This window comes from Ascaphus truei, unplaced genomic scaffold (assembly GCF_040206685.1).
Source record: "Ascaphus truei isolate aAscTru1 unplaced genomic scaffold, aAscTru1.hap1 HAP1_SCAFFOLD_1295, whole genome shotgun sequence".
Lineage (NCBI taxonomy): Eukaryota > Metazoa > Chordata > Amphibia > Anura > Ascaphidae > Ascaphus > Ascaphus truei.
Genome location: NW_027454171.1, coordinates 21,332 through 45,540, shown reverse-complemented (window position 1 = coordinate 45,540; position 24,209 = coordinate 21,332). Strand labels below are relative to the sequence as shown.

General features: G+C 55.3%; 3 protein-coding genes across 3 annotated transcripts in view; all 3 read left to right on the top strand.

Annotated features, from left to right (window-relative positions):
• The window catches only part of LOC142475624 (tyrosine-protein phosphatase non-receptor type 18-like), a gene marked incomplete at its 5' end in the record, with an annotated part of 52,909 nt that extends 47,629 nt beyond the window's left edge, over nucleotides 1–5,280 (top strand). The window contains one exon of the mRNA XM_075581393.1: nucleotides 1,913–5,280. Coding sequence (XP_075437508.1) covers nucleotides 1,913–1,986 — 74 coding nt within the window. The remainder of the gene's footprint in view (nucleotides 1–1,912) is intronic.
• On the top strand, nucleotides 5,145–14,425 carry LOC142475629 (uncharacterized). The gene is made up of 3 exons (XM_075581396.1): nucleotides 5,145–5,175; nucleotides 5,324–6,327; nucleotides 14,350–14,425. Exons 1-2 carry the CDS (start codon nucleotides 5,145–5,147, stop codon nucleotides 6,295–6,297), a joined length of 1,005 nt encoding a protein of 334 aa, XP_075437511.1. The 3' UTR covers nucleotides 6,298–6,327; nucleotides 14,350–14,425.
• LOC142475627 (tubulin alpha chain, testis-specific) lies at nucleotides 14,396–23,330 on the top strand. The gene is made up of 5 exons (XM_075581395.1): nucleotides 14,396–14,544; nucleotides 15,131–15,353; nucleotides 21,315–21,463; nucleotides 21,754–22,434; nucleotides 22,946–23,330. Exons 1-5 carry the CDS (start codon nucleotides 14,542–14,544, stop codon nucleotides 23,240–23,242), a joined length of 1,353 nt encoding a protein of 450 aa, XP_075437510.1. The 5' UTR covers nucleotides 14,396–14,541; the 3' UTR covers nucleotides 23,243–23,330.
• The last annotated feature ends 879 nt before the right edge of the window (nucleotides 23,331–24,209 follow it).

Here is a 24,209-nt window from a genome sequence, read left to right as displayed (position 1 = left end):
GCAGAACCCCTTCTCTGCGACCCGAGGTCGAACAGAGCATGAAGGACAGGCTTCTGCAGAACACCCTCTCTGCGACCCGAGGTCAGGGAGAGCATGAAGGACAGGCTTCTGCAGAACCCCCTCTCTCTGCGACCCGAGGTCGGACAGAGCATGAAGGACAGGCTTCTGCAGAACCCTCTCTCTGCGACCCGAGGTCGGACAGAGCATGAAGGACAGGCTTCTGCAGAACCCCCTCTCTCTGCGACCCGAGGTCGGACAGAGCATGAAGGACAGGCTTCTGCAGAACCCCCTCTCTCTGCGACCCGAGGTCGGACAGAGCATGAAGGACAGGCTTCTGCAGAACCCTCTCTCTGCGACCCGAGGTCGGACAGAGCATGAAGGACAGGCTTCTGCAGAACCCCCTCTCTCTGCGACCCGAGGTCGGACAGAGCATGAAGGACAGGCTTCTGCAGAACCCCCTCTCTCTGCGACCCGAGGTCAGGGAGAGCATGAAGGACAGGCTTCTGCAGAACCCCCTCTCTCTGCGACCCGAGGTCGGACAGAGCATGAAGGACAGGCTTCTGCAGAACCCTCTCTCTGCGACCCGAGGTCGGACAGAGCATGAAGGACAGGCTTCTGCAGAACCCCCTCTCTCTGCGACCCGAGGTCGGACAGAGCATGAAGGACAGGCTTCTGCAGAACCCCCTCTCTCTGCGACCCGAGGTCGGACAGAGCATGAAGGACAGGCTTCTGCAGAACCCCCTCTCTGCGACCCGAGGTCAGGGAGAGCATAAAGGACAGGCTTCTGCAGAACCCCCTCTCTCTGCGACCCGAGGTCGGACAGAGCATGAAGGACAGGCTTCTGCAGAACCCCCTCTCTCTGCGACCCGAGGTCAGGGAGAGCATGAAGGACAGGCTTCTGCAGAACCCCCTCTCTCTGCGACCCGAGGTCGGACAGAGCATGAAGGACAGGCTTCTGCAGAACCCCCTCTCTCTGCGACCCGAGGTCGGACAGAGCATGAAGGACAGGCTTCTGCAGAACCCTCTCTCTGCGACCCGAGGTCGGACAGAGCATGAAGGACAGGCTTCTGCAGAACCCCTTCTCTGCGACCCGAGGTCGGACAGAGCATGAAGGACAGGCTTCTGCAGAACCCCTTCTCTGCGACCCGAGGTCGGACAGAGCATGAAGGACAGGCTTCTGCAGAACCCCCCCTCTGCGACCCGAGGTCGGACAGAGCATGAAGGACAGGCTTCTGCAGAACCCCCCCTCTGCGACCCGAGGTCGGACAGAGCATGAAGGACAGGCTTCTGCAGAACCCCCTCTCTCTGCGACCCGAGGTCGGACAGAGCATGAAGGACAGGCTTCTGCAGTCTTACTCCCATTGATACGCCTATTAACGTTAAGGGGGTCGCTGTTTAATAATTAGCTCCCTTTATTGTTGTTTGGTGATCAGACTGTTTGTCAGTCTTCAGTACGAGAGGTGAATTGTTGTCCCTGTTATACAGTAAATGTGAAGCCGTCCTGTTAAAGCAGGAACCCCCACTAATAAGGGGGGGTTATTTTGTACAGGATTGGCGCCGGCGCGGGTTTCAGCTCTGACACTCTTACCTGGGACGTTACCGGGACTACTTCCTGTCTTTTAAAGGGGATTCAAATGACCGTCCAATAGGAAGCCACAACCGATGATGCTGCAGCTTCCTATTGGCCGGAGAATTGGCAGCCATTCTTTATCCCCTTGAGGGGATTTCAGCCCGGTAACCTCACTGGTAGGTATCTGGTGATCAGCGGGGTCCCTGGAGCTGGAAATAGTGAGGTTCAGCTGTGGGGGGCCCCCGGGTTACCACCCTGTAGTATAAGTATGTGGAATACAGGGCACTAGCCCTTTATTCACCGCGTGAACCTCCAGTACTGATCCTCTTTTCCACTCCCCAGGGTTTAACTATCGCGTTGGGAAACCCAAAGGGCCACGGGACCGCCCTGCTGAATGGAGCCATATAGAGCGATAGGATGGGAGGAAGGGCCACGTGACAGTCACCATGACACCTCCTGATACCCCCAAATCGTCTAATAACCAGCACAATCAGCACATTGAGCATTAGACCCAGCCCCCCCTGGCCGTCCCGTCCCCCCTACGGGATTCCCCATACCCCTAGGATCTTTGGCCTAGTAAGTTCGTGAGCCCTCAGTCCCCATGCTGTCCTTGTCTGAAGTGACTTCGTCCCGTGACCTCCATAAACCTGTCATCAACCAGCGCTGAAGAAAGGTCAAAACGGCGGCCATATTTATTGAGAAACGACAAATTGAATTGACATTGAATGTTCTGCTGTCAGCGTTAGGTGGGATGTAATCTCCTCAGTGTAATAGCCAGTCTGAGTGATGCTTATACATACAGCATAAGGGTATATCGGCGATACGCGCAGTATAAGGGTATATCGGCGATACGCGCAGTATAAGCGTATATCGGCGATACGCGCAGTATAAGGGTATATCGGCGATACGCGCAGTATAAGGGGATGGTGTGTGTATATGTACTCAGTATAAGGGGATGGTGTGTGTATATGTACTCAGTATAAGGGGATGGTGTGTGTATATGTACTCAGTATAAGGGGATGGTGTGTGTGTGTGTGTGTGTGTACTCAGTATAAGGGGATGGTGCGTGTGTATATGTACTCAGTATAAGGGGATGGTGCGTGTGTATGCAGTCAGTATAAGGGGATGGGGTGTGTGTGTACTCAGTATAAGGGGATGGGGTGTGTGTGTGTACTCAGTATAAGGGGATGGGGTGTGTGTGTGTACTCAGTATAAGGGGATGGTGTGTGTGTATACTCAGTATAAGGGGATGGTGTGTGTGTATATGTACTCAGTATAAGGGCATGGTGTGTGTGTATATGTACTCAGTATAAGGGGATGGTGCGTGTGTATATGTACTCAGTATAAGGGGATGGTGCGTGTGTATGCAGTCAGTATAAGGGGATGGTGTGTGTGTATATGTACTCAGTATAAGGGCATGGTGTGTGTGTATATGTACTCAGTATAAGGGGATGGTGCGTGTGTATATGTACTCAGTATAAGGGGATGGTGCGTGTGTATGCAGTCAGTATAAGGGGATGGTGTGTGTGTATATGTACTCAGTATAAGGGCATGGTGTGTGTGTATATGTACTCAGTATAAGGGGATGGTGCGTGTGTATATGTACTCAGTATAAGGGGATGGTGCGTGTGTATGCAGTCAGTATAAGGGGATGGTGTGTGTGTATATGTACTCAGTATAAGGGCATGGTGTGTGTATATGTACTCAGTATAAGGGGATGGTGTGTGTATATGTACTCAGTATAAGGGCATGGTGTGTGTGTATATGTACTCAGTATAAGGGGATGGTGCGTGTGTATATGTACTCAGTATAAGGGGATGGTGCGTGTGTATGCAGTCAGTATAAGGGGATGGTGTGTGTGTATATGTACTCAGTATAAGGGCATGGTGTGTGTGTATATGTACTCAGTATAAGGGGATGGTGCGTGTGTATATGTACTCAGTATAAGGGGATGGTGCGTGTGTATGCAGTCAGTATAAGGGGATGGTGTGTGTGTATATGTACTCAGTATAAGGGCATGGTGTGTGTGTATATGTACTCAGTATAAGGGGATGGTGCGTGTGTATATGTACTCAGTATAAGGGGATGGTGCGTGTGTATGCAGTCAGTATAAGGGGATGGGGTGTGTGTGTGTACTCAGTATAAGGGGATGGTGTGTGTGTACTCAGTATAAGGGGATGGTGTGTGTGTATATGTACTCAGTATAAGGGGATGGTGCGTGTGTATGCAGTCAGTATAAGGGGATGGTGTGTGTGTATGCAGTCAGTATAAGGGGATGGTGCGTGTGTATGCAGTCAGTATAAGGGGATGGTGTGTGTGTACTCAGTATAAGGGGATGGTGCGTGTGTATATGTACTCAGTATAAGGGGATGGTGCGTGTGTATGCAGTCAGTATAAGGGGATGGTGTGTGTGTATATGTACTCAGTATAAGGGCATGGTGTGTGTGTATATGTACTCAGTATAAGGGGATGGTGCGTGTGTATGCAGTCAGTATAAGGGGATGGGGTGTGTGTGTGTACTCAGTATAAGGGGATGGTGTGTGTGTACTCAGTATAAGGGGATGGTGTGTGTGTATATGTACTCAGTATAAGGGGATGGTGCGTGTGTATGCAGTCAGTATAAGGGGATGGTGCGTGTGTATGCAGTCAGTATAAGGGGATGGGGTGTGTGTGTGTACTCAGTATAAGGGGATGGTGTGTGTGTACTCAGTATAAGGGGATGGTGCGTGTGTATATGTACTCAGTATAAGGGGATGGTGCGTGTGTATGCAGTCAGTATAAGGGCATGGTGTGTGTGTACTCAGTATAAGGGGATGTGAGCGATGGATGCACACACAGTATTAGGAGACAGTTTTGCGTGTGGATAAGGCTGCGGCCGCGCTGGCGCTGAAAGCATGCGTGGCGGGTGTCCTGCGTCTGCTCATGCGCGGGGGGAGGGCGGCATTGCCGAATATTGAGCAAGCGGGAAAGTATTGCATGTTTATTTACCTAAGCGCATCGCGTGAGCGATATATATATGCAAGTCACCTCGCCAAGCACCGCCCGCTCAGCGAGCTCAGAGCTAGCGGGGCCGCAGCCTTAGCTGGATGATCTAGTACATGACACTGTCCCTCTCTCTGGACTCCCTGCACACGCAGTGACAACGATATCCTGTGACCGGCAGAGACACGGATACACAACAGTGCATAGTAGGCAAGCAAGTGTGGGTCTGTTGCTTGCGTGTGTGTGTGTGTGTGTGTGTGTGTGTGTGTGTGTGTGTGTGTGTGTGTGTTAGCAGAGTCTGACATGTGAAAGAAAAAAGAAATAGTCATTGTGGTTGTCACGCTCCATGTGCTCGGTCAGCGGTGCACAAACTGGGGGCCGCGCGCCCCCTGTTGTCTGCGGGGGATACAGAGGCCCCTCGCACATTCCGAAGGCACTTAAATTAACTGTCGGGGAAGCGGCGAAGGCCTCTGCAACGCACTTCTGGAGAGGCGTCGCCATGGCACCGTGGCGTCACATTTAAGCTGGAACTGAGAGGGGAGCAGCGGGCAGGGGGGCTCGGGAAAAAGATTGCGCTCCCCTGTGCTAGGGAATGGTTAAGGAGTACTTTGTGCTGTGTATAAGTACTTATGTAGGTGTTACACACATTATGTCATATGTTTAATTTCTTTTTCTGTTTGATTTAAATGGATTTCTCATGTATGCATCAATAAACCAGATTTGCTGACCTCTTCGGTGTACATGACCTTGGCAGGGAAGGAGTTAAGTAAGTATGTGGGTGGGTTTCTGGATTAAGTGACGGTCCCTTTGTGACATCCCCTTCCTGTGCGTTATATATCACACAGAGGGAGTTACAGGCCCAAGCCGTGCAGGAGTTACAGGCGCAGGCCCTGCGGGAGTTACAGACCCAGGCCGTGCGGGAGTTACAGGCCCAGGCCCTGCGGGAGTTACAGGCCCAGGCCCTGCGGGAGTTACAGGCCCAGGCCCTGCAGGAGTTACAGACCCAGGCCCTGCGGGAGTTACAGGCCGTGCTGGAGTTACAGGCCCAGGCCCTGCGGGAGTTACAGACCCAGGCCGTGCGGGAGTTACAGGCCCAGGCCCTGCGGGAGTTACAGGCCCAGGCCCTGCGGGAGTTACAGGCCCAGGCCCTGCGGGAGTTACAGGCCCAGGCCCTGCGGGAGTTACAGGCCGTGCTGGAGTTACAGGCCCAGGCCCTGCGGGAGTTACAGACCCAGGCCGTGCGGGAGTTACAGGCCCAGGCCCTGCGGGAGTTACAGACCCAGGCCCTGCATGAGTTACAGGCCGTGCTGGAGTTACAGGCCCAGGCCCTGCGGGAGTTACAGGCGCAGGCCCTGCGGGAGTTACAGGCCCAGGCCGTGCTGGAGTTACAGGCCCAGGCCCTGCGGGAGTTACAGGCCGTGCTGGAGTTACAGGCCCTGCGGGAGTTACAGGCCCAGGCCCTGCGGGAGTTACAGGCGCAGGCCCTGCGGGAGTTACAGGCCCAGGCCCTGCGGGAGTTACAGGCCGTGCTGGAGTTACAGGCCCTGCGGGAGTTACAGGCCCAGGCCCTGCAGGAGTTACAGGCCCAGGCCCTGCGGGAGTTACAGGCCCTGCAGGAGTTACAGACCCAGGCCCTGCGGGAGTTACAGGCCCAGGCCCTGCGGGAGTTACAGGCCCAGGCCCTGCGGGAGTTACAGGCCCTGCGGGAGTTACAGGTCCTACGGGAGTTACAGGCCCTGCGATAGTTACAGACCCAGGCCCTACGCTGGTGACAGGTTAGTGATGCGCTGGTGACAGGTTGGTGATGCGCTGGTGACAGGTTGGTGATGCGCAGGTGACAGGTTGGTGATGCGCAGGTGACAGGTTGGTGATGCGCTGGTGACAGGTTGGTGATGCGCTGGTGACAGGTTGGTGATGCGCTGGTGACAGGTTGGTGATGCGCTGGTGACAGGTTGGTGATGCGCTGGTGACAGGTTGGTGATGCGCTGGTGACAGGTTGGTGATGCGCTGGTGACAGGTTGGTGATGCGCTGGTGACAGGTTGGTGATGCGCTGGTGACAGGTTGGTGATGCGCTGGTGACAGGTTGGTGATGCGCTGGTGACAGGTTGGTGATGCGCTGGTGACAGGTTGGTGATGCGCTGGTGACAGGTTGGTGATGCGCTGGTGACAGGTTGGGGATGCGCTGGTGACAGGTTGGTGATGCGCTGGTGACAGGTTGGTGATGCGCTGGTGACAGGTTGGTGATGCGCTGGTGACAGGTTGGGGATGCGCTGGTGACAGGTTGGTGATGCGCTGGTGACAGGTTGGTGATGCGCTGGTGACAGGTTGGTGATGCGCTGGTGACAGGTTGGTGATGCGCTGGTGACAGGTTGGTGATGCGCTGGTGACAGGTTGGTGATGCGCTGGTGACAGGTTGGTGATGCGCTGGTGACAGGTTGGGGATGCGCTGGTGACAGGTTGGGGATGCGCTGGTGACAGGTTGGGGGATGCGCTGGTGACAGGTTGGGGATGCATGTCGGGCCTCACATAGCGCTCTCTGCTTTGTTACTCCCTGAGAGAACCTGGCAGGCCCGTTCTTGTTCTGTAGTCAGGTTTAACGGTTTAGTTAACTACGACCATTCTGTCCACCAGAGGAGAACAGCTCACGCCTTTCCTGGGACCCTGAGGCAGCCGGAACGTGTCAACACTATCCTGATAGCAAACTCTTCCGCGCCAGAGAGACTGTTACACACGCAGAGCGATATAATAACACGCAGAGCGATATAATAACATGCAGAGAGATATAATAACACGCAGAGCGATATGATAACACGCAGAGCGATATGATAACACGCAGAGCGATATAATAACACGCAGAGCGATATAATAACACGCAGAGAGATATGATAACACGCAGAGCGATATAATAACACGCAGAGCGATATGATAACACGCAGAGCGATATGATAACACGCAGAGCGATATAATAACACGCAGAGCGATATGATAACACGCAGAGAGATATAACACGCAGAGCGATATAATAACACGCAGAGATATAATAACACGCAGAGCGATATAATAACACGCAGAGCGATATAATAACACGCAGAGCGATGTAATAACACGCAGAGCGATGTAATAACACGCAGAGAGATGTAATAACACGCAGAGCGATATAAAAACACGCAGAGAGATATAATAACACGCGGAGCGATATAATAACACGCGGAGAGATATAATAACACGCGGAGAGATATAATAACACGCAGAGAGATATAATAACAAGCAGAGAGATATAATAACACGCAGAGAGATATAATAACACGCAGAGAGATATAATAACACGCAGAGCGGTATAATAACACGCAGAGCGATATAATAACACGCAGAGAGATATAATAACACGCAGAGAGATATAATAACACGCAGAGAGATATAATAACACGCAGAGATATAACACACAGCGATATAATAACACGCAGAGAGATATAACACGCAGAGCGATATAATAACACGCAGAGCGATATAATAACACGCAGAGAGATATAATAACACGCAGAGAGATATAATAACACGCAGAGAGATATAATAACACGCTGAGCGATATAATAACACGCAGAGAGATATAACACGCAGAGCGATATAATAACACGCAGAGAGATATAATAACACGCGGAGCGATATAATAACACGCAGAGCGATATAATAACACGCAGAGCGATATAATAACACGCAGAGCGGTATAATAACACGCAGAGCGGTATAATAACACGCAGAGAGATATAATAACACGCGGAGCGCTATAATAACACGCAGAGCGATGTAGTAACACGCAGAGCGATATAATAACACGCAGAGCGATGTAATAACACGCAGAGCGATGTAATAACACGCAGAGCGATGTAATAACACGCAGAGCGATGTAATAACACGCAGAGCGATGTAATAACACGCAGAGCGGTATAATAACACGTGGAGCGATATAATAACACGCAGAGCGATGTATGGCAGCCTTTCTAGCAGTGCAGCATTACACGGAGTTGGAATGACATTCCTAATTATAACCCTTGTCCCTGAACGAGTTGTATGAGATTTTCAGTAGGGAGCGGGCCCTCACATACAGCCGTGCTGCATGTCATGCCATGATCCATGATATAATGTGTCCGTGGCGTCTCTGGGACTGGGTGCCACTCTGTGCCTGTTATGTATGTCACATTAACCTTCGTCAGGCACAGAAAGCACACAGGTACAGGTTCTGGTTCTTTGTATGTAATTGGGTTTACGGATAACCCGATTTACCTATTTTTAGCGCCATTATATATAGGTTTTCCCGTATCGGAGTGCCCACCCCGACCCTCTTTTGTGGCACAGAGATGTTGCTTTACACGGGTTAGGAGGATGGGTATAAGTGGCACACCACTGGCAGTACAGGCAAATGAATGATGTTCCCTCTTGGTGCTCGCCTCCTGCTGATCCCGGCGTCTCAAAGCTGGAGCCACTAAGGGCCTCATGCAGAGAGCAGCGCTAAATTAAATCTCGCCATTTTTTGGAGAAATTCGCGCAGAAAACAGCAGAAAATGGCGAGATACGAAAAAAGCGCCATTTTTTTTTCTATTTCTGAATCTCGCCGCGCGGCTGGCGAGAACCTACATCTCACCAGTCTGAAAACTATCCGAATTCAGAAAGGCGCGCTCGCCATCTACAGGCTGTTTTTGGCGCGATTTTCGTCCATTTTCTCCACCAACTAAAGTTGGCAAGAAGCAGGACGTCGCCGGCTATAGGGAAAAAATAAAAAAATGCGCTATTTTTTTTTCTTCCTTTCAGCTGCGCGCATCTCCTCATTTACAATTCTCCACATGCAGTAATGCTAAAAATAGCGGATTTCGCCCATTTCTGCATATGGAGAATAAAACTCTCCATTTAACCTACTTTTTATTCCCCTCTCCAATTTTAAAAATCGCTGTCCTCTGCATAGGCCCCTAAATGCTAGTCGGTAAAGGTTTAGAAGAAGCACACTAAAGGCTTGAGTACAAAAACGTCTGTTTGTATTCAGTTCATCAGCGCCAGAGAGCACAGTGACGTTTCAGGAGCAACTGTCCTTTCCTGAGACCCCACACCTAACGTGATCCTAACCAAACGACTACATATACCCCTGCAGGGTTACAGACATCACCTACCCCCAGCAACACCGGTGATGAGAGGCTGAGCAAACATGGCAGCCTAATTGCTTCCACCTTTGGCGTCTGACGTCATCGCGCAAAGCAGCGTCATATGACGCAAATGACATCATGGCGCGATTATGTCATGTTGTTAAGCAACATGCCTAATAACAACAGAGAAGGATTAAACCACAGTACATCGTACAGCTAGGCAGCTGTGCAGGATGAGCCAGGGCAACAGAGGCCATAAAACCTCTAAGCAGGCTATTGTAAACAGAAATAGCATGCACGGCTGCGTCCATGGTATGGACGTGTCCGCATGCTGAGCGATCAGACTGCCTAAGGCTGCGGACCTGCTGCCGGTGCTGCACGCGTGTCAGCGAGGCTGGCGGCGCGTGCAGCTGAGTCCCCCGGTCTGCAGTGAGCTGCAGGAGGAAAGACGCGGGGGGCGTGACGTCACCCGGCAGGTTCTCCCTCATTGGCTGAACCGCGGGGGCGTGGCCTAGCACACCATCGCCTGTGGCCAGCTCAATTTTCAAGTATCCCTGAAAAACTCGGCGCGCGGCGGCCCCTTCCTCGCAGCGGGCCCGGCCCCATTGAGGGGCAGCTCTTGTCCCTGCAGCGTCCGCCGCAGCGGGCGCTGCAGTAGCCAGCGGGGACCTGGCCTAAAGGCAGGGATCGCGTCTGTACGGCGTGCGGGAGGGGGCGCGCGTTGCGCAAGAAATCAGTTCAAACTGATTTCTTGGCGTGACGGGCCGGTCACGTGAGAGGTTCGCCCAATGAGGGCGAACCAGCTCCGTGACGTCACTGACACGCCCCTAGACACGCCGACGGACGGCGCGCGTACCATGGCCAGGGAAAGCACCCGCTTTCCCTCCGCCTCCACGCGCCTCCGCACGGGCGAAGTGTCTATGGACGCAGCCTACGTATTGTTACAGTGAGTACTTAATAGTGAGCAGGAGATGTAGTTACACATGATAGAGTCCTTATCTTGCAAGATAACGTCTGACGTCCAGTGCCATGGTGCAAAAAGCCGTAAACAAAAGTGATCTTTGTTAAATAATGAAGCAAGCACATAAGCACTTAGGGCCTCATGCAGAGAGCAGCGTTATCGGGGGAAGCGCCATTTTTTGGCAAAATCTGCCTTTAGAAAGGCAGGTAATGGCGAGTTTTGAAACAAGCGCCATTTTTTTTTTTATTTGAAAATTTCGCCGCGCGGCTGGCGAGAACCTACATCTCGCCAGCTTTAAAAAATTTCCAAATTCAGAAACGCGCGAACGCCATCTAGCGGCTGTTCGCGCCAATAACATGGCGCGATTTTCTTCAATTTTCTCCGCCAACTAAAGTTGGCAAGAAGCAGGAGGTCGCCGGCTATAGGAAAAAAAAAAAAAAGCGCGATTTTTTTTCCCTTTCAGCAGCGCGCATCTCCTCATTTACAATTCTCCACATGCAGTAATGGTATAAATAGCGGATTTCGCCCATTTCTGCATATGGAGAATAAAACTCTCCATTAAACCAACTTTTTATTCCCCTCGCCAATTTTAAAAAGCGCTGCTCTCTGCATGAGGCCCCTTAGTGCAATCTAATTATAATTTATGACAACCAGAGCAAACAGCCCCCACAAGAGGAACAATAAAGGGGCAAAAACAACAAACATGATGGTAAAAATGGCAGATAAAGCAGGGCAAATGTGCAATTTGTGCAGGGGTATATGTAGTCGTTTGGTTAGGATCACGTTAGGTGTGGGGTCTCAGGAAAGGACAGTTGCTCCTGAAACGTCACTGTGCTCTCTGGCGCTGATGAATTGAATACAAACAGACGTTTTTGTACCCTACTCAAGCCTTCAGTGTGCTTCTTCTAAACCTTTACCGACTTACAAGGGTTAAAATCGGTGAGATCCTTCTGCTTCACAAAATGGTATTTTGATGGAACATGTCCGATTGTTATCAGAGAGACTCTGGCTGTCTATGGTGGCACTGACCCAAATCAGTTACACATTCACATTCTTTCTTCCTGTTTTTATCCTCTACATAACAGACGTGCCGAGTTATTACTGACACCATTTTAGCACTGTGTTTATAAGGCTCATTTGCAGCAGATATGAGAAATTTGTGTCACTGTTGTTTTATTTTGTTAACTGGAATCCAACAATTTCCTGCAAACATGATTTATAATTAGAGCCCGGTCTGAATATCGCTGTTAAATGTGTAACTTTCTGTAAATAATGTACCAGGCTCCATAACTGGCTGACACGTCCTGGTGTGTGAAATGCAACTCAACCGCCATTCTGCATGTGGACATTACACACAGCGTTTTGTGGTGTAGTGTACTTCACACTGTTCACAGGAAGATTATCATAGACAACTATAATTATATAACTACACCATGTTCAGGAAAAAGGGATCCCTTTAGTTTTTCATCAAATCTTATATATTTCTTGCTCAATCCCCTTGAAAATGTGCAAATTGTAAATCTGTTATGTAGATTAACACTTTATAAGAAGCACAATGTAGACAATCAAATGATGTGAACTAAATTGATGTCACTGTAATATCTCAACTAGCCCCAGATACGCTACGAGAAATAGATTTCCCTTTGTAGCTCTTAAATTAAACGGCTGTAATCTAATCCAAAACACTAAGATTACTATAAAGTTTCAGTTCAAAATGTCCTCTTGCTGCTGAAATGAGGTCATCACCAGCAACCCCTTCAGTAACAGAAGAGTTTAATAAAGCATATTATTACAAAAATAGTACAAAAGTAGTACAAAATAACAACGTAGCCCGTTTCACCCCCTTCCGCATATCAGCTGCTCATAAAGCAGCACTTTAATTAAAAGAATATTGTGTCCCAGGGTTTTCTGTGTTAGGCTGCGGCCCCGCTAGCACTGAGCGCGCTGGCGCTGAAAGCATGCGTGGCGGGTGTCCTGCGTCTGCTCGCGCGCGGGGGGAGGGTGGGCATTGCCGAATATTGAGCGAGTGGGAAAGTATAAATTTTTTATTTACCTAAGCGCATCGCATCGCTTATATATATATGCAAGTCACCTCGCCAAGCACCACCCGCTCAGCGAGCTCAGAGCTAGCGGGGCTGCAGCCTTAGGCTGAGTCCCCGCTCCCTCAGTCAGCGCTCCCGCACTGCAGACAGGCGGGGCGCTGACAGACACAGACACGCTTACCAGTGAGCCCCTGCAGCCGCAATGAGAGCCACTTTAGCAGGGGCTCGCGCAAGCTTCCGCAAGCGTGCGGAAGCGTGGGTCTTAAGAAAATGTTAGATTCAAGCACTCACAGGAGCGCAGGGCCGGTTACGTGAGCAGTTCGCCCAATGAGGGCGAACCAGCTCTGTGACATCACTGGCCCGCTCCCCGACGCCTCCGGACGGCACGCTAACAAAGGCCAGGGAAAGCACCCGCTTTCCCTCAGCCTCAGCGCGCCTCCGCACCCGCTTTCCCTCAGCCTCAGCGCGCCTCCGCACCCGCTTTCCCTCAGCCTCAGCGCGCCTCCGCACCCGCTTTCCCTCAGCCTCAGCGCGCCTCCGCACCCGCTTTCCCTCAGCCTCAGCGCGCCTCCGCACGCCAGCTTTCCCTCAGCCTCAGCGCGCCTCCGCACCCGCTTTCCCTCAGCCTCAGCGCGCCTCTGCACGGGCTCAGCCTAAGACATACACACCTGATCTCACCCATGTCTCCCTGCCATCTCTTCCCCTGTCAATTGTGTTAACCTGATTTAATACTGACCAACCTTAAAACTCACCCCACAAGTTAAGCATCCCAACAGCCTGCACTCATGGTTAGTGTCCCACACCAACAGTCACTCCAACCACCCATTGTGACCAAGCACTGCCATCTACAGCACTTATTCCCTCACCTGCTGTCTCTGTAAATTCCCCCTCAAACCTCTTAGATTGTAAGCTCTTCTGGGGATTTCCTTTCCTATTGTCTGATTTTGCTGCGCTTAATGTATTTTAATTCCCTGTACTGTATTCTTTGTGAAGCGCTGAGTACACTTTTGGTGCTATATGAAGACATACAATTATGTAGAAGTAACTGATGTAATTGTGAAATTATACCTGGCCCAATTTGGATGTAACCTTGCCGATTCTCATGCACACATTTTAATTAGGATCTGTGTGAAACGTTACGGTCCTTCATCATTTTATTGCACTCCTGTCTGTAACTAACTTCGGAAATTAGGGTTAGCTGAACTGATTCACATTTGGATAGGTAAGAACCTCTGATCAGCCATATTGTTTGACTCGCACAGGGTTGTGAGGGACAAGTTTGTGGTGATTTGTAACCTCGTGTAACAGTTATTCTCTGGTAATTATTCCCTCAGAGAACCTGTGACAGTTGCTGCCTGGTGTGCTGGTTATGATATACTGCAATAATATAAGGGAGTGACATTTTGGTTTAATCCTCCTTCGAAGCAAAGAGCCGTTAAACCAGCGCGTGACCCAAAACGACCGTTACTCTGGAAATTATTTTCCCGCGCACTGATGCGTGCGCTAACCGGCCAATGACAAATCACGCCACCCGGCATGCAACCAATCAGTGAAGAGCACACCTCGTTGCTCTGTAGGTATCACCCAGGAGATGAATTCTGCCAGCCCTCGTGCTCAGCCGTGACGCTTTTTATTTGTGTTTTTACCCGCCCCCACCGCAGCCTAATCCAATCAGCGCTCGGAAGCGGGTTTCGGCGCGAGGCAGCTGCTCTATAAAAGAAGCGGGCAGGGCGCGGGAGCCGCGCAGTTGGTGAAGACACGTCGCACGTCTCCCTGTCAGCTGGAGCCGCGCCCCCTCCCCATAGTGACAGTTACCTACATTACAGTAAAAACGTGCATATACTCGAAGCGCTATGGTAAGAGCCGGCCTCGCGCATTGGGGCCTCTGCTTGTTTACTTCATATAACGCATGCTGTTTTATTATACCGCGCATTGCGTGAGTGTGTGAGCGGGCAAAGGCTGCTTTCGACTTACCGCCAGAAGCGCAGGGGTTAACGGCTCCGCGCGAGCACTAAAGTGCCAGGCAGCTGATTGGCCGGAGTCGCGTCCTGCTCCCGGATTGGCTGGGAGTTGGGAATGTGCGTTGTGATTGGTTGCTGCTTTCAGCGGGGTGAGATGGTGACGGAGAGGCGGGACATTGCATGACGAGCACATGTATGTGCAGCCGGGATAGGGGGTCCAAGGCCCAGCGAGCTGACAGGCGTCACGTGCTGTGTGTGTGTCACGTGCTGCGTGTTTGCGCACACTGCCCCTCCCTAAAGGAAAGCTTAGAGTAAATACAAGTATGGCACACTCTTTTCTGTGTATAACTCCCCCTTATAGCTGCAACACCAGCTGCTTCCCGGGTTATGAGACGGGCCCCTTTAGGTGTGAGTGACGGGGCCACGCTGACGCTGCGTGGCGTGCTGCGGTCAGTGTGCCACTAATGTGCTCTTGTTACAGCGGGAGTGCATCTCCATCCACGTGGGGCAGGCCGGGGTGCAGATTGGCAATGCATGCTGGGAGCTGTATTGCCTGGAGCATGGGATCCAGCCGGACGGCCAGATGCCCAGCGATAAAACCATTGGCGGAGGGGACGACTCGTTCAACACGTTCTTCAGCGAGACCGGCGCCGGCAAACACGTCCCCCGCGCGGTCTTTGTGGATCTAGAGCCAACCGTGATTGGTACGTGGCGTTTTATGCGCTCGCTGTGTGCGACGGGCGCTCCGCTTTACTCTTCCGATCACAGCGCACACATTACCCCACGATGCGGCATTAGATTTACCAGTTGTTTCTGACCCACCAAACCTGCGGCCGCGCGCTTAGTTACGGGGGCAGCCGCGCGCTTAGTTACGGGGCAGCCGCGCGCTTAGTTACGGGGGCAGCCGGGCGCTTAGTTACGGGGCAGCCGCGCGCTTAGTTACGGGGGCAGCCGCGCGCTTAGTTACGGGGGCAGCCGCGCGCTTAGTTACGGGGCAGCCGCGCGCTTAGTTACGGGGCAGCCGCGCGCTTAGTTACGGGGCAGCCGCGCGCTTAGTTACGGGGGCAGCCGGGCGCTTAGTTACGGGGCAGCCGCGCGCTTAGTTACGGGGGCAGCCGCGCGCTTAGTTACGGGGGCAGCCGCGCGCTTAGTTACGGGGCAGCCGCGCGCTTAGTTACGGGGGCAGCCGCGCGCTTAGTTACGGGGGCAGCCGGGCGCTTAGTTACGGGGGCAGCCGCCATTGCTTAGTTACAGGGGCAGCCGCGCGCTTAGTTACAGGCGCAGCCGCCATTGCTTAGTTACAGGCGCAGCCGCGCGCTTAGTTACAGGCGCAGCCGCCATTGCTTAGTTACAGGCGCAGGCGCCATTGCTTAGTTACAGGCGCAGCCGCGCGCTTAGTTACAGGGGCAGCCGCGCGCTTAGTTACAGGCGCAGCCGCCATTGCTTAGTTACAGGCGCAGCCGCGCGCTTAGTTACAGGGGCAGCCGCGCGCTTAGTTACAGGGGCAGCCGCCATTGCTTAGTTACAGGGGCAGCCGCGCGCTTAGTTACGGGGCAGCCGCGCGCTTAGTTACAGGGGCAGCCGCGCGCTTAGTTACAGGCGCAGCCGCCATTGCTTAGTTACAGGCGCAGCCGCGCGCTTAGTTACAGGGGCAGCCGCCATTGCTTAGTTACAGGGGCAGCCGCGCGCTTAGTTACAGGCGCAGCCGCCATTGCTTAGTTACAGGGGCAGCCGCGCGCTTAGTTACAGGCGCAGCCGCCATTGCTTAGTTACAGGGGCAGCCGCGCGCTTAGTTACAGGCGCAGCCGCCATTGCTTAGTTACAGGGGCAGCCGCGCGCTTAGTTACAGGCGCAGCCGCCATTGCTTAGTTACAGGCGCAGCCGCGCGCTTAGTTACAGGCGCAGCCGCCATTGCTTAGTTACAGGGGCAGCCGCGCGCTTAGTTACAGGGGCAGCCGCGCGCTTAGTTACAGGGGCAGCCGCGCGCTTAGTTACAGGGGCAGCCGCGCGCTTAGTTACAGGCGCAGCCGCCATTGCTTAGTTACAGGCGCAGCCGCCATTGCTTAGTTACAGGGGCAGCCGCGCGCTTAGTTACAGGGGCAGCCGCGCGCTTAGTTACAGGGGCAGCCGCGCGCTTAGTTACAGGCGCAGCCGCCATTGCTTAGTTACAGGCGCAGCCGCCATTGCTTAGTTACAGGCGCAGCCGCCATTGCTTAGTTACAGGCGCAGCCGCCATTGCTTAGTTACGGGGCAGCCGCGCGCTTAGTTACAGGGGCAGCCGCCATTGCTTAGTTACAGGGGCAGCCGCGCGCTTAGTTACAGGCGCAGCCGCCATTGCTTAGTTACAGGCGCAGCCGCCATTGCTTAGTTACAGGGGCAGCCGCGCGCTTAGTTACAGGCGCAGCCGCCATTGCTTAGTTACAGGCGCAGCCGTGCGCTTAGTTACAGGGGCAGCCGCGCGCTTAGTTACAGGCGCAGCCGCCATTGCTTAGTTACAGGCGCAGCCGCGCGCTTAGTTACAGGGGCAGCCGCCATTGCTTAGTTACAGGCGCAGCCGCGCGCTTAGTTGCAGGCGCAGGCGCCATTGCTTAGTTACAGGCGCAGCCGCGCGCTTAGTTACAGGCGCAGCCGCCATTGCTTAGTTACAGGGGCAGCCGCCATTGCTTAGTTACAGGCGCAGCCGCGCGCTTAGTTACAGGCGCAGCCGCCATTGCTTAGTTACAGGGGCAGCCGCGCGCTTAGTTACAGGCGCAGCCGCCATTGCTTAGTTACAGGGGCAGCCGCCATTGCTTAGTTACAGGGGCAGCCGCGCGCTTAGTTACAGGGGCAGCCGCGCGCTTAGTTACAGGGGCAGCCGCGCGCTTAGTTACAGGGGCAGCCGCCATTGCTTAGTTACAGGGGCAGCCGCGCGCTTAGTTACAGGGGCAGCCGCGCGCTTAGTTACAGGGGCAGCCGCGCGCTTAGTTACAGGCGCAGCCGCCATTGCTTAGTTACAGGCGCAGCCGCGCGCTTAGTTACAGGGGCAGCCGCGCGCTTAGTTACAGGGGCAGCCGCCATTGCTTAGTTAAAGGGGCAGCCGCGCGCTTAGTTACAGGGGCAGCCGCCATTGCTTAGTTACAGGCGCAGCCGCGCGCTTAGTTACAGGGGCAGCCGCCATTGCTTAGTTACAGGCGCAGCCGCCATTGCTTAGTTACAGGGGCAGCCGCCATTGCTTAGTTACAGGGGCAGCCGCCATTGCTTAGTTACAGGGGCAGCCGCGCGCTTAGTTACAGGCGCAGCCGCCATTGCTTAGTTACAGGGGCAGCCGCGCGCTTAGTTACAGGGGCAGCCGCCATTGCTTAGTTACAGGGGCAGCCGCCATTGCTTAGTTACAGGGGCAGCCGCGCGCTTAGTTACAGGCGCAGCCGCCATTGCTTAGTTACAGGGGCAGCCGCGCGCTTAGTTACAGGGGCAGCCGCGCGCTTAGTTACAGGGGCAGCCGCGCGCTTAGTTACAGGGGCAGCCGCGCGCTTAGTTACAGGGGCAGCCGCCATTGCTTAGTTACAGGCGCAGCCGCGCGCTTAGTTACAGGCGCAGCCGCCATTGCTTAGTTACAGGCGCAGCCGCCATTGCTTAGTTACAGGCGCAGCCGCGCGCTTAGTTACAGGGGCAGCCGCCATTGCTTAGTTACAGGGGCAGCCGCGCGCTTAGTTACAGGCGCAGCCGCCATTGCTTAGTTACAGGCGCAGCCGCCATTGCTTAGTTACAGGCGCAGCCGCCATTGCTTAGTTACAGGGGCAGCCGCCATTGCTTAGTTACAGGGGCAGCCGCGCGCTTAGTTACAGGGGCAGCCGCCATTGCTTAGTTACAGGCGCAGCCGCGCGCTTAGTTACAGGCGCAGGCGCCATTGCTTAGTTACAGGCGCAGCCGCCATTGCTTAGTTACAGGCGCAGCCGCGCGCTTAGTTACAGGCGCAGGCGCCATTGCTTAGTTACAGGCGCAGCCGCCATTGCTTAGTTACAGGGGCAGCCGCGCGCTTAGTTACAGGCGCAGCCGCCATTGCTTAGTTACAGGGGCAGCCGCCATTGCTTAGTTACAGGCGCAGCCGCGCGCTTAGTTACAGGCGCAGCCGCCATTGCTTAGTTACAGGGGCAGCCGCGCGCTTAGTTACAGGGGCAGCCGCGCGCTTAGTTACAGGGGCAGCCGCGCGCTTAGTTACAGGGGCAGCCGCCATTGCTTAGTTACAGGGGCAGCCGCCATTGCTTAGTTACAGGCGCAGCCGCCATTGCTTAGTTACAGGGGCAGCCGCGCGCTTAGTTACAGGGGCAGCCGCGCGTTTAGTTACAGGCGCAGCCGCCATTGCTTAGTTACAGGGGCAGCCGCGCGCTTAGTTACAGGGGCAGCCGCCATTGCTTAGTTACAGGGGCAGCCGCCATTGCTTAGTTACAGGCGCAGCCGCGCGCTTAGTTACAGGGGCAGCCGCGCGCTTAGTTACAGGGGCAGCCGGGCGCTTAGTTACAGGGGCAGCCGCCATTGCTTAGTTACAGGGGCAGCCGCGCGCTTAGTTACAGGCGCAGCCGCCATTGCTTAGTTACAGGGGCAGCCGCGCGCTTAGTTACAGGGGCAGCCGCCATTGCTTAGTTACAGGCGCAGCCGCGCGCTTAGTTACAGGCGCAGCCGCCATTGCTTAGTTACAGGCGCAGCCGCGCGCTTAATTACAGGCGCAGCCGCGCGCTTAGTTACAGGGGCAGCCGCCATTGCTTAGTTACAGGCGCAGCCGCGCGCTTAGTTACAGGGGCAGCCGCCATTGCTTAGTTACAGGCGCAGCCGCGCGCTTAGTTACAGGGGCAGCCGCCATTGCTTAGTTACAGGCGCAGCCGCGCGCTTAGTTACAGGGGCAGCCGCCATTGCTTAGTTACAGGCGCAGCCGCGCGCTTAGTTACAGGGGCAGCCGCCATTGCTTAGTTACAGGCGCAGCCGCGCGCTTAGTTACAGGGGCAGCCGCGCGCTTAGTTACAGGGGCAGCCGCCATTGCTTAGTTACAGGCGCAGCCGCGCGCTTAGTTACAGGCGCAGGCGCCATTGCTTAGTTACAGGCGCAGGCGCCATTGCTTAGTTACAGGCGCAGGCGCCATTGCTTAGTTACAGGCGCAGCCGCCATTGCTTAGTTACAGGCGCAGGCGCCATTGCTTAGTTACAGGCGCAGCCGCCATTGCTTAGTTACAGGGGCAGCCGCGCGCTTAGTTACAGGCGCAGCCGCCATTGCTTAGTTACAGGCGCAGCCGCGCGCTTAGTTACAGGCGCAGCCGCCATTGCTTAGTTACAGGCGCAGCCGCGCGCTTAGTTACAGGCGCAGCCGCCATTGCTTAGTTACAGGGGCAGCCGCCATTGCTTAGTTACAGGCGCAGCCGCGCGCTTAGTTACAGGGGCAGCCGCGCGCTTAGTTACAGGGGCAGCCGCGCGTTTAGTTACAGGCGCAGCCGCCATTGCTTAGTTACAGGGGCAGCCGCGCGCTTAGTTACAGGCGCAGCCGCCATTGCTTAGTTACAGGCGCAGCCGCGCGCTTAGTTACAGGGGCAGCCGCGCGCTTAGTTACAGGGGCAGCCGGGCGCTTAGTTACAGGGGCAGCCGCCATTGCTTAGTTACAGGGGCAGCCGCGCGCTTAGTTACAGGCGCAGCCGCCATTGCTTAGTTACAGGGGCAGCCGCGCGCTTAGTTACAGGGGCAGCCGCCATTGCTTAGTTACAGGGGCAGCCGCGCGCTTAGTTACAGGCGCAGCCGCCATTGCTTAGTTACAGGGGCAGCCGCGCGCTTAGTTACAGGGGCAGCCGCCATTGCTTAGTTACAGGCGCAGCCGCGCGCTTAGTTACAGGGGCAGCCGCGCGCTTAGTTACAGGCGCAGCCGCCATTGCTTAGTTACAGGCGCAGCCGCCATTGCTTAGTTACAGGCGCAGCCGCGCGCTTAGTTACAGGGGCAGCCGCCATTGCTTAGTTACAGGGGCAGCCGCGCGCTTAGTTACAGGCGCAGCCGCCATTGCTTAGTTACAGGGGCAGCCGCGCGCTTAGTTACAGGGGCAGCCGCCATTGCTTAGTTACAGGCGCAGCCGCGCGCTTAGTTACAGGCGCAGCCGCCATTGCTTAGTTACAGGCGCAGCCGCGCGCTTAATTACAGGCGCAGCCGCGCGCTTAGTTACAGGGGCAGCCGCCATTGCTTAGTTACAGGCGCAGCCGCGCGCTTAATTACAGGCGCAGCCGCGCGCTTAGTTACAGGGGCAGCCGCCATTGCTTAGTTACAGGCGCAGCCGCGCGCTTAGTTACAGGGGCAGCCGCGCGCTTAGTTACAGGGGCAGCCGCGCGCTTAGTTACAGGGGCAGCCACATTTATTTAGCGGTTTCCTCTAGGGAAGTGAACCGTGGCCGGATCGTCGCTGCTGACCGGCCGCCCCAGTGTGTTAGGGACGTCTTCTCTCTGCGCGTCTCTCCCAGTCTGGGAGGCGCGGGCCGTGCTCGGGTTCTCCTGATGGGAAGTTCCCCCTCTGCACCTGGCTGGGATCAGCCCAGGACGCGCTCATAGCGCACGCGGTGCCGTCACAGGCCGGGCTGCGTGTAATTACAGTGAGTTATCCGCGACCTTACCGGCGTCTCATTAACACGGCAAGAAACATCACACCGGCCCCTTTGTGTTTAGATGAAGTGCGCACCGGGACCTACCGGCAGCTGTTCCACCCCGAGCAGCTGATCACCGGGAAGGAGGACGCGGCGAATAACTACGCCCGCGGGCACTACACCATCGGCAAGGAAATCGTTGATCTGGTTCTAGATCGCATCCGTAAATTAGTGAGTATGTCACCACCGCGCTGCTAATCGCCGTGACACTCCCACATGGGGCGAGCCCCCGCCCGGCGTCAGTAACGTGTACGCGGCGGCGGCGGCGCCCTTGCTTGGTCTGCTGGTTGTGGGTTTCTGTTGCATTCAGTGCAGACGCCTCGTTAATAAGATGGCGCCCGGTTACTGACACGTCCTGTTCCTAATGACCCCGCGCTCGCCCAGAACGTCACACCGCGGGTCCCATTCACCGGCAGAGACGCCGCGCCATGTTGTAATAAGCGGCGCTAATCTCTCCGCAGGCCGACCAGTGCACCGGGCTGCAGGGCTTCCTCATCTTCCACAGCTTCGGGGGCGGCACCGGCTCGGGCTTCGCCTCGCTGCTCATGGAGAGGCTTTCCGTTGATTACGGCAAGAAATCCAAGCTGGAGTTTGCCATTTACCCGGCGCCACAGGTATCGACGGCCGTGGTGGAGCCGTACAACTCCATCCTCACCACGCACACCACGCTGGAGCACTCGGACTGCGCCTTCATGGTGGACAACGAGGCCATTTACGATATCTGCCGCCGCAACCTGGACATCGAGCGCCCGACGTACACCAACCTGAACCGGCTGATTGGGCAGATCGTGTCCTCCATCACCGCCTCGCTGAGGTTTGACGGCGCGCTTAACGTGGACCTGACCGAATTCCAGACAAACCTCGTCCCGTACCCGCGCATCCACTTCCCGCTGGTGACCTATGCCCCGGTGATCTCCGCGGAGAAGGCGTACCACGAGCAGCTGTCTGTGGCCGAGATCACCAACGCCTGCTTCGAGCCGGCAAACCAGATGGTGAAATGCGACCCGCGCCACGGCAAGTACATGGCCTGCTGCATGTTATACCGCGGCGACGTGGTGCCCAAGGACGTCAACGCCGCCATCGCCACCATCAAGACCAAGCGCACCATTCAGTTTGTGGACTGGTGTCCAACAGGATTCAAGGTTTGTGTGTGTGTGTCTGTGCGCGCGCGAGGTGTGTGTGTGTGCGAGGTGTGTGCGAGGTGTGTGTGTGTGTGTGTGTGTGTGTGTGTGTGTGTGTGTGTGTGTGCGCGCGCGCGTGTGTGTGTCGCTCCTCCCTGGGTACAGTCTCATCTTACACTGTGCGAGGTGTGTGTGCGTGTGTCTATACAGGATACCTGCATATAACACCGGACCTGCCAGTCTGTTCTACCCGAGGCGCATGTCCTCACGAGATGGGGATTCGGTGGCCTGTACCTTACCCCAGGGGTGCGCCCCCTGGGAGGCGCGAGGCCGCTGTAATCTCCCAGACCTGGTCTGAGCTGCCTCTTCGGTGTCAAATAGCGCGTTGCCATGCCAACGTGTCATGACGCCGCAAAGCTCTGAGCCGGGAACTGGGGCTCCGACCAAGGGGGAGAGCTGACAGGAAAGTGCGCCCCCTGCCTGACCCGCACGCGCAGCACCGACACTGACACCAGGTTTTGTTTCTCCACAGGTCGGCATCAACTACCAGCCTCCAACCGTGGTGCCAGGAGGGGACCTGGCCAAGGTGCAGCGCGCCGTGTGCATGCTGAGCAACACCACCGCCATCGCCGAGGCCTGGGCGCGCCTGGATCATAAGTTTGATCTCATGTATGCCAAGCGCGCCTTTGTGCACTGGTACGTGGGGGAGGGGATGGAGGAGGGCGAGTTCTCGGAGGCCCGGGAGGACCTGGCTGCGCTGGAGAAGGATTACGAGGAAGTTGGGGTAGATTCGGTGGAGGGCGAGGCGGAGGAAGGAGAGGAATATTAGGGTACAGAAGCCGCTCCTCGCTCCCTGCGCTGCAGCGTTACCGTTACTCGTTTCGTTAACAGTTTTAAATAAATGTTACAACTATTAACTCAAATTGTCATAATTAGCGGGCGTTATGAGCTATTCAATCTGAGTAAACAGATGTACGGGCGGATTCGCTTCCCCCGAGACACGGAGACGGGAGGAAAGTCTACACCGCCCCGTCCCTGTAACTCTCTGGGTGCCAAACATCCATCTTTTAGACTTCCCGGTGAGTTGCTAAAGGGGAGCGGCAAATCCTGCTCCTTACCCCAAATAAGAATAGAGCCGTGTCCAGCAACGTTAGGATCAATGTATGCGAGAGGGGCGCGTTCGCACAATAAATGTTTGCATTAAAGTGCGTGGCTGTCGCTCCTCCTTACCCCGGGCTGTGGCGCTCCTCCTTACCCCGGGCTGTGGCGCTCCTCCTTACCCCGGGCTGGCGCTCCTCCTTACCCCGGGCTGTGGCGCTCCTCCTTACCCCGGGCTGTGGCGCTCCTCCTTACCCCGGGCTGTGGCGCTCCTCCTTACCCCGGGCTGTGGCGCTCCTCCTTACCCCGGGCTGTGGCGCTCCTCCTTACCCCGGGCTGGCGCTCCTCCTTACCCCGGGCTGGCGCTCCTCCTTACCCCGGGCTGGCGCTCCTCCTTACCCCGGGCTGGCGCTCCTCCTTACCCCGGGCTGGCGCTCCTCCTTACCCCGGGCTGTCGCGCTCCTCCTTACCCCGGGCTGTCGCGCTCCTCCTTACCCCGGGCTGTGGCGCTCCTCCTTACCCCGGGCTGGCGCTCCTCCTTACCCCGGGCTGTGGCGCTCCTCCTTACCCCGGGCTGTGGCGCTCCTCCTTACCCCGGGCTGTGGCGCTCCTCCTTACCCCGGGCTGTGGCGCTCCTCCTTACCCCGGGCTGGCGCTCCTCCTTACCCCGGGCTGGCGCTCCTCCTTACCCCGGGCTG